Source organism: Frankliniella occidentalis, unplaced genomic scaffold (genome assembly GCF_000697945.3).
Source record: "Frankliniella occidentalis isolate FOCC.00 unplaced genomic scaffold, Focc_3.1 Scaffold20, whole genome shotgun sequence".
NCBI lineage: Eukaryota > Metazoa > Arthropoda > Insecta > Thysanoptera > Thripidae > Frankliniella > Frankliniella occidentalis.
The window spans coordinates 1,375,065-1,385,301 of record NW_026267150.1 but is presented as its reverse complement, the minus strand read 5'-3'; the positions used below and the strand labels follow the sequence as shown (position 1 = coordinate 1,385,301).

The following is a 10,237-nucleotide window of genomic DNA, read 5'->3' as shown; positions in this document are numbered from 1 at the left end:
CACGCGGGGCAGCCTAACCACGGAAGTGGGCGGAGCTAGTCAGGCACCTGGGGCTTTGGTTACGTGTTTTGCAAAGTTTTCACTTTTCAGATATGGTTTAGTTAAAGCAGTACAGACATGAACTCACTGCCCTAATCCACGTCCAGGTCGACTTTGAGAAGATGTACATGACGAAGCCGTTCTACGGAGAGTTGCGCCGACGGTACAACCCCGCCTTCTGGATGCAATTACGTCGATCCGAACACCTCACCTACTGCAGGATGAGCATACACCGACTGCAGGTAAGCCCCACGCCGCCATCGCGACTGAGCAGCGACTGGACGCCCAAGTTTTAAACCGCCTCATGTCCGACACTGCTGCCTGCTGCCCTGCCTCCAGCTCGACAACCAGCAGCCGTCGGCGCACTTCCCCACCGTGCTGTGCCCCGCCCCCGGCAGCGGCGCCCCCGCCCCCGCCCCCGCGCAAGCGGCTAGACGCGCCCTGCTCAAGCCCTGCGTCGACCTGCTGGTGCTGCGGCGAGCGCGCCCCGCCTACCGACAGAACGTCTACAAGTACGTCAAGGTGGTGGTGCAAGAGTTCAGCGTGCAGCTCGAGCGCGACTTCCTCGACGCGCTCCTGGCGTCCTGGGCTGCCGCCACCGCACCGCCCGGTCGACCCATCCCAGACGACGACCAGCACCGCCTGCTGGAGGGGCTCCGCCAGGACGTGGCGCGCAGCTACGTCCCGGTGCACTTCCTGGGCGTTGTGAGTGCAATACCCGAACAAAGAACTAGATACTTCACTGGTGGGAAGTGAAAAGGGCATAAGTCCACGGACTTTGCAGTCGACTTACGCCCTTTTCACTTTTCACCAGTGACTTCGGTCGTATCGTATACGTATATCGTATGGTTGGTGACTGTGACACGTCCTGGCTCCTCCGCCCGCAGAAGCTTCGCGAGGCGATGCCGCGGCCCGTCATCGAGAGCGTGCACCTGTCACCGCTGCGCATCCGCCTCAGTCTCTTCCTGCGCGGCTCGGCGCGCACCGGCGGCCGGAGCCTGGCGGGCAAGAGGGCCATCGTGGACCACGTGTTCAACGCATTGGTGCCCTCCGCCGCCGAGATCAAGAACGTCCGCCTCAAGTACGTGGCCCATTCTCTCACTCGTAGAAGTAGTATTCTCTCCGCTGTCACGTCAGTCACATACTCTCTTCCTTGCAGGCTGCCCTACTTCGAGCGCAAGGGCGTGCAAGCGACGTGCCGGGACGTGGCCGGGGACGCGCAGCGCCACTACTACGCCCAGCTGGTGCAGCAGGTGCACGTCATGGTGCTGGGCCTGGACGTGCTCGGGAACCCCTACGGCCTCGTCAGCGACTTCACGGACGGATTCGGCGAGTTCTTCTACGAGCCTTACATGGTGAGGGGGGAAAGGGTGACGGTGTCTTTGTCGGTGGAGGTACAGATATGTTGATATACAGTATACGTTACGATCTTTGAAATTGTGCTCTAGGGGACCATCGAGTCCCCCGACGAGTTCGCCGAGGACCTGTCACGGGCGGCGCAGGCGCTGCTAGGCAACTTGACGGGCGCGGAGGCGAGCGGTCTCTCGCTTCTCGCCCCCTCGCTGGGAGCCATGCTCACCAACCTCACATTCGAGGACGAATACAAAAAGGTACTAAATTTTGCACCCTACAGCCCCCCCCCCCCCCAAAAAAAAAGGAGAGTTACCGAGGGCTTACCCTCTGTTTTTTTCTTTCCAGAAGCGCCGTTTCTGTCTGCAGCAAGCTACGGACTTACCGGAACTGGCGAGGACGGCGAGCAAGACCTTCTCTATGGGTGTTCTCATGGGCCTGTCCGGAGTCGTGCTGAAGCCATCACTTGGTAAAATCTTGAAACTTGTTGCAGACGCAGCCTCGCACCCCCAACATATTGACCCTCTTGGCGTTTCACATCTTTCAGGAGCGCCACAGGAAGGCGTCGAGGGTTTCTTCCGGGGCACGGGCAAAGGGTTCCTGGGTCTTATGACTAAGCCGGGTGGCGGCGTGGTCGACTGTATCGCCACGGCGCACGATGGTATTCGGAGGTGAGCACACAAGCACAACAAGCATCACATTCAGTCTGACAGACAGGGTGCTTGATGTTCAAATATGATCCCCCGCAGGGCTACCGAGATGGGGGAAGACATGGTGATGCGGGCGAGGCTGCCCCGCCACCTGAACCCCTACCAAGGCCTGCGGCCCTTCTCTGTGTACGAGGCCACCGGGCAGCACCTGCTGTCCACGCTCAGCAGGGGCCACTATGCCGACTCTGATCTGTATTGGGCGCACGCCGCGCTGGCCGCGGACGGCAAGACCACCATGCTCATCACCCTACAGTAAGCGGCACAGGGCCACACAAAATATTTCTTTTCCAAAAAGAAAAAAAGGGCTAATTTAGAGCAGTAGTGCCAATTAGCTGCGCAGCACTAATCTATATTTGTAGATAGAAATTCTTGAACAGACATGAAAAAAAAAAAATTGTATGTGTTTTTGACAAGATAATTCTTTGATACAGACATGTGTTCCTGTTGGAGAGATGTCGCCAGTGGGGACCTATTGAAGTAGACTGGGCTATAAGGGTAGACGACATAATGGAGGTGCCCAAACTGGAACTCAACAAGTTGGTGTTCATTGTACGACAGGTAAGATTTAGTTTGGATTTAATTTAAGATAGATAGAATATCAAAGGTACGTACTAAAAGTTGATGCCAGTTTTAAAAACTATTTCAGATTACTATTTATTGAAAATTAGGTTTCTGGCAATCTTTGCAACAATTATTTACTGTTACACTTTTAATATCATAGTATAAAATTTAAAAAATTCTCCTGGACATCACAGAGACTGTTATCCATTTTATCAATCCTACTTGGACTTTTCAAATGATTTCCTTCTCAATGTTTTTCAGGATGACAGTTTTTCTGCATTTTCTGGAGATGAGCGAAGTGTTACTAGCGAAGATCCCGCAGTTTTGGCTTGGTTGAGAGACAAAGTTGAAACAGTTCTTGTACTAAATATGGAAGATAGACCAGTTCCTGCAACTACTTAAACATAGCAGTAATGATTTGGAAAGGAGGTTGTTTGAATGAAACTCCACATGTTATGAGGTTTTGAAAGCAAATTGTATTAACTGTGGATATGTGTAAATAAGAACTTAAAATTATTCTATGGCAAATGAAAAATGCAACAAAAGATAGCCACCCATTTGAAAATCATTCAAAAATTATTATTAGTAAACCCTTTTATTTTGTTTGTCCCGACCCTATTAATTTTATAACCATTTTACTGGGATTGCAATCTTAATGGTTTTATTAGAAGGGTCATTTAACTCATTTAAAAATTGTGTCATTATTTACGTTATTTTCTTTTCCAAATGAATATTTAAATTATCTACCGAGTCTCTTGAAAGATAAGGAAAACTGCCATACTACATTCACATCATTGGTTCATCATATCATCTAACCTTAGAGATATAAGTCATGAAAGGTATTCAATTGAGAAGGAAATATCAATTATTCCTCGGGTGCACAAATATTTTTTTTTTAAATTTGGTCTTGACTTCAGACGATGAGATGCAGCAGCTTAACTATTTCAAGGCCTAAACACATGTCTTCATTCTGCCAAGCCTTCACTGTCTCAAAAGCAAATTTTTCCTTGCTTTATTATTTATTTATTTTTGAGCCAGTGTGTAGTTAAAGTTATTCTACTTCTTCCTTTTTTTTAATGCAATTGAAATGTAGAATGAATCTTATATGTTTATGTACATTAGAAAACAATATGTGCTTTATGAGTTTTATCTACCAAGACTAAGGTGCTCACACAGATCCAGTCTGGAAAATGAAAATGTTTCTGATTTGGCCAACAGATGGAAGACAATACTTAGGTAGATTAAGAGAGTTGGAGCTTTAATGACTTAAACCCATTAAACATACATTCAAGATAAAATACTTCTGTGTTGGGACAGGTTGTTGAAAGGATGCCCGAATTGCCTGCATTGATTTTTTTAGTTTCGGGTCGTGATAGAGCCTATGTGCAAAGCACAGACTGGATAGGACTGTAAGACACAAGAAGAAGCAAACGATTCAGAAACTATTATATGCACCACTGTAGAAAACTGTTATTTTCAATTAATATTTTTTTAAGCAGTATACATAAATTGGAGACTGTTCTTTTCAAGTTGATCAGCATTGTAAGTCAATGGAGAGGCCAAAATGCTACAAGTGATCATTAATTATGGGGCATCTGGGTATAAGACAGCCCAAAAATATGCTCTAAAAAAATTGTTCTAAGAACTATGTTCTGTAAATAAGGGTATAAAATGGTGGTTCTTCTAGAACTTTTAAGCTATGATTTACTTTGCTAAGACAACTATGTTATTAAAACGTTGTGATAATATTTCTAAGGCTGAGAGATTGCATCTCAGCAAAATAATATAACCTGTCAGAAAGCTTAATGTGTGTAGTGATTCAAATAGAGAACAAAAACTTTCTTATCTCTCCAAGGAGACCACTCTATTTATCAAAGCTTCACATTTCACTGAGAGGAATATGATATGTAGTCAATTTCAGAAGTATCAGCAGTTCAGTTGAGTCCTCAAGCTTAAATGATACACAAAGTCTGTCCATTCTTCTTACTTTCCTTGTGCATGTATTGCAAGTAACTTTGCTGTTGCCATATTGATAAGATACTTCATGTAATAAATTATTCAGAAATGACTAAAATCTTCAGTTGCATTGCAAGAAGACAGTAGAAGATGTGGTGTGGTCCGTAATTAACTGCTAAGAATGTGTTACATCTGTCAAATAGAGTGAATAGAATCCAATGGCAATGCATTTCAAAATGCAAGGCTTTAAGACATAATAGGAAGCTCCTGAGTCTTTTGGTTGTGGGGCCACAAGTCAATTGAGTTAGCTCTGTAAAGATACGAAAGCAAATGGACCAGTACGTAAATACAATTGGAATCATGCTGCTGATGTATGAGAAAATTCATGACCTCTATTCACCAATCAACCTTCCCTCTTATGTTTGTAAAATCTGTTGCTGAGGCTACTATGACTAGTGTGACCCACAGCTTTTTACAAGAGACTATTCATACATAACAAAAGAAGTACTAAAATAATTTAAATATTTTTGTGCTTGAATGATGTGAGTCATGCATGCTAAAATAGGACACAGTTCAGTCATAAGAAATGAGAGCATACGTAAATATCTATTCTTTATTCTTTAACAGACAATGCTACTGACTTCTTAGAAGGAAAACGTCAAACAAAATGTTGAAGAATGCTATAAACTTTGTCTTTTTATTTAAAATTACCCACTGCACAAACACCACTTGTCCTCAAACAATCAAATAGCCAAGTGGTGTAGAACTACAACTTGACTTAGAGAGAAACACCTCACAAGTTTACCAACATCATTCTTAGAAGTACTGTTCAAAGCCTTCAATCATCTCGTCCTTATGCACCTAGATAAAAACAGTTCACACGTCATAACTCTGCTAAAGACACTAGCATACTGTTTTCTGGTTTATTCATACACTTACATTGAGATCCTGTTTGTTGAAGGTGAATTGAGACTCATCAATATCTTCAGTATTGGGAGGACATCACAAATCCTGGCAATACTTCGGTTCAAAGCAAGGAGTTGCCTGAAAAATTTAGAAAAAGGCACAGGGTTAAAATATAATCTTAACTAACCAAAATCTGATAATATTAATTAATCTCACCATAATTTCACACTAGTGGTATCAGCCACAACCAACAAGCAGCACCTGCAGCAGAAAAAATTGATATAGAAAAAAATAAGCTTAAACTACCAAAATAATCTGTAAATAAACGGTCTATGATTTCTTTTGATTAACAAGAAGTGCTCATAATTTAAGAATTGGGATTTCTTTGTCCAACTGAAACATTAAAAGGAATATTTGTAAACTCAGATATATTTGTAACTGATTACAACTATGTTTTCTGTTGAAGGATTGGCGAATCACTTCTGATGAGTGTCAAAATGTAAGCATAGCAAATGCTTGGGTTCAGCACCACAGCACCATGCTGTATACACTCTCTTTGGGTTGGAATGTAATATTACATGGCAGTTTGTTAACAGTAATGCTGCCCCGCAAATATCAACAATTGCAGGGAAACTTTTCACTTTTCTGTAAGTCACGATACCACATATGTATGTCCCACACCTCATAATGGGCCTTACAAACTCCTCAAAAAAGCCTTTAACTGGCCGTATTCAGAGATTAGGCACAGCATCGTGCTGAGACCATATTAGAATGAAGATCTGTAAGCAAGACTACCGAAATTTCACACTACCCTCAAAAGGAAAAACTCAAACAAAAAAGTTTCAAATGTTTTACGGAGATGATGGTTCCCTACTAATACCTAACTATGCACATGTGCAGATCAAAGTCCCTAGTAGAAATGTAAGAGAAGTAAGTAGAGCTGTAGTGTAACGGCGTTTAAATTTACATAGCTGTTGTTTTAGGTGTTGTGTATGAGAATGTAGGAATTGTGGAAGAGGAAGAGCTATATTGCAATGGATAAAGACTCAATCACCACACATAAGTACTGCGCTAACAATGGGGCACACACAGGTGAATACATCGCCAAGAAGCCTAACTTGATTATATAGAAGAGAGGTTCCACAATAAGTAGTCAGTGCTGCACAGGAATTGAAGCAAACAAATCGGAGGAAATGTTGCAGCACCAACAGAGACAAGGAATTCTCAAGGAATAAAAAACCCAATCACGAAACTCCATCGATTGTCAATCAATTTCAGATGATACGAAAATTTTGCTTCTTATGAATACCTTTGGTTCAAGTTTCTCCAAAATGAAACTGAAGAAGGTCCATAGAAGCCTCCAAAGAGAGCAACTGCAGCATACATGTTGTTCAAGTATGGCAATAGCCGATCCCTCCTCCCAGTTTAAAAGACACTTATTTTATTACGCAGGGAGGAATGAGAGTGATCATTCTCACATGTGAATACTCACCATGAATGATGCATCATCCATAACAACCAATCACATTGGTAGACAATTGGACTGGTTAAGCTTCCAAAGGACACCAAAGAGTTCAGGGTTCATGAAGGGCTAAAATAGGAAGAATATACCCAGTGCCAAGACTGGACCCTTCATGGGTTTTTTTTTTTTTTTTTTTGAGCAGAAATTGGTTTGATTACATCTAATTCTGATATAAAAAAAAAAAAAAAATGAAAATAAAAAGCTTTAGATTGAGATATTTTTTTTCCCTGTGTTACCTCACTTTGAAAGAGAGAAGATATAATAAAATTGTATTGAAGACTTGGTCAACACAGGACACAAAGTATGTGTTGAGATCAAGACTTTAAAACTTTCTTCAAGCCTTACAGGCAGTAGTAGTGTTAGCAACTGTTCTTCAGAGTTAGAGTGCAAGCTGTAGCTTAAGAAATACAGGGGTTCTGTGGAGTAAACAATGCTAGTAGCAGAAACACCCCACAGAACAGACATCAGAATTAGCTACAGCTTTGCTTGCTTTTTGAGGACCATCTATCACAAACATCACAATGAATTGATGGTGTTGGATTTTATAAGCCAATGTAAAATTTGAGGAAACAATTGACCCCAAACTTGAACACCCTGGTGATAATTTTTTCCCAAACCAAACACTTCCTGAGCACAAGGAAAACATTCTCTGCAGACAGAGAGACCCAGAAATACGCATTCAGTTTGCTAAGTCTCTTTTAGTTCAGCAGATATTAATGTTGGGGTAAAGTCAACTTGCACTAATAGAAACAGGACGTGAGATACAACAGCTACACAACATCCTTAAATACAAGATGAATTGAGATAAAATTTACAAATTGCCCACCAACACACTGAGAATAAAGTTAGAAACCCCAAATAGAGTAATTAAGTCACCAGCAATCACTTTTCATTCATCATTTCACTAGGTTGAAAGAGAAATGCTGATCCATCATAGAAAGGAAACTTACTATTGATGGGATAAGCAGTGATGCCACCTGCAGGAGGAGATCAAGAGCAGCAAATGGAAAACTTGGTACCAAAATTAGTCACTATGTACCTTAAGTTATCCTAGTAATGCAGCCCCTGGTAAGTTTATGGAGGTATACCAACAACTCATTGTAATAAGAAAAAAACAAATGGTCCACAAGAAGCCAATTTCGTCATGTAGAACCCTCCCGACAGGCAGGAAATGACCATGAAAATACCATTATCTTCTTGGTGTCCGCGAACATAATTTCCTTCCATTATTAAAATCCAACAACATAGTACTCAGCTATGTATTAATAGAGAAATTAGAGATAAATGTCTATATTTATTTAAATAGCAGATAAATTGGCTCATACAATCAAAATGGTTGTAATAAAAAATAAAACATAAGATAAACTTGATCAGCTCGATAAGAATTCTTATACACAAACAGTACTGTCATTCAACTAGTGGTAACACTACCATACAATAAAGTAGCAATCAGAAAAAAGTTAGAATAATCTGAAAACAATAAATTTTTCCTTTTGAAAGACCATGATCATGCATGATTCATATTGCAAGATTGCATACCACTAACACTATCAGAACTATCTTAGTAGCTCATCCTAATTTTAATCATGACCAAATAGTCAAGTCATTTAACACCAAGTTACACACTATATGAAGTATATACTCAAGAGATGACTGCAATAATCTGCATTAAATTTAATTCATATATTTTAATGAGAGTGCTGTAAATATGTCCTAGATAGATAAACTCCGTCCCATTGAGAAGGTTGAAAGCTCATGTGAGCAAAGCCTCCTAATAGTCAATAATTTACAATTTCATTAAAAGCGTCTCCTCTTCGCCTGGTAGTCATCAACCCTAGCCCTTTCAGGAGCACCCCAGCGAGATCGATTACGGCCACCACCATTGGCCATATCGTCCATCATGTCTCCTCGTTGGTTGTCGTAGCGGCCTCCACGCTCGTAAGCGTCCATGAAAGCCTTAGGATCCTATAGATGTAGCACGCAACCATCAACAAAATTGACGGCAAGTCAAAATTACACATAGAAAAAAAAGGGAGAAAACTTGGGGTTAGACATGGGTGATGATCATCAAAAAGAAGGTTGAGGTAATGGAAATGCAATACAAAGAGATGTTTCTGTGGGCAAGCATGTCAACACGAGAGGCCCCTCCAACACAAACTTCAGAATATTGTTTCAAAACAACCTGGAGAAAAGCATTGCTCACTGACACTATCCTGCAAAACAGGAAGGACAGAGATTCAGCTATTTCTACCATCACTAGATAAGTTACTAAAGACTTCCACATAGTTAAATGGCTGTCAATAGCAACTGGGTTCACAAGAAATCATCTTGTGCAGGTTAGAGCAATCATCAATTTCCACGCTCCTGACGCATCCAATGATGAAGTTATTTGCCGAGTGGGTATAGAGATGCAACATTAGAGGATAGGAATGATTTCGGGGATATAGGAGTTAGGATTATTACAGGAAATCAATTCCTGGAGAAATCGGAGTAATATGCATCCCTTTTCCCAACCAGCTCGGTTCAACTAAGTCAATCCACAACCCAAAGGGATCTTTAAGTACCATATACGTCATCAAATCAATGACACTGTCAACACAACCACATTAAACGACAAAGGCATCTAGAGTCAGTTCAAACACGGGTAGTACAACGGAAGTCCACCAGAAAACCAACATTCAAAAAGTTGCAGATCGCGCACTGCAATTGCTCGTACTATTCAAATTCTGGTCGCTTTCATGTTAAGTGTAATAAAACTCCGGCACAGAGAGACGCTGTAAGACTTGTCGGCCAGCATCAGTGGCTGATAAAAGATCTCATCACACAAACTCAGAAACTATGAATCAAAAACGTCTTTTTGAGCCTGCCCAGAGCAACATTTCATTTCAGCAAAGCATTTCCAAAACTCTTCAAAGTCAAGTTCTTCAGAGTAAAATAATGTGATCTGTGGAATAGATGTAAAGTCTCAAGGATGTAGTAGTATTCAAGTAGATTAGCAAATTCTCTTCCATGTTATTTACGCTAAGAGACCATCATCATCCAATCAAAGTAAGCAGCTGTCTTCCAGATGTCAAAAGATGTTCCCTGTAAGAAAAAGTGACTACACGGAAATTCTATCGTTTCTATCCTAAACATTTTGTAAATGTGTTCCGCTCAATCATTTCCTTTCCTTAACTTGACAACAGCAGCAAAT

At 41.6% G+C, this 10,237-nt stretch overlaps 2 protein-coding genes across 2 annotated transcripts in view; both read left to right on the top strand.

Annotated features, from left to right (window-relative positions):
* Positions 1-10,237, top strand: part of LOC113207415 (intermembrane lipid transfer protein VPS13C-like) — a 38,425-nt gene that overhangs the window by 14,998 nt on the left and 13,190 nt on the right. The gene's annotated exons all lie outside the window — the stretch shown is intronic.
* Positions 122-5,303, top strand: LOC113217082 (intermembrane lipid transfer protein Vps13-like). Its single transcript, XM_052264689.1, has 10 exons — positions 122-281; positions 379-744; positions 927-1,120; positions 1,199-1,394; positions 1,488-1,649; positions 1,738-1,858; positions 1,937-2,060; positions 2,139-2,351; positions 2,531-2,657; positions 2,922-5,303. Exons 1-10 carry the CDS (start codon positions 162-164, stop codon positions 3,060-3,062), a joined length of 1,764 nt encoding a protein of 587 aa, XP_052120649.1. The 5' UTR covers positions 122-161; the 3' UTR covers positions 3,063-5,303.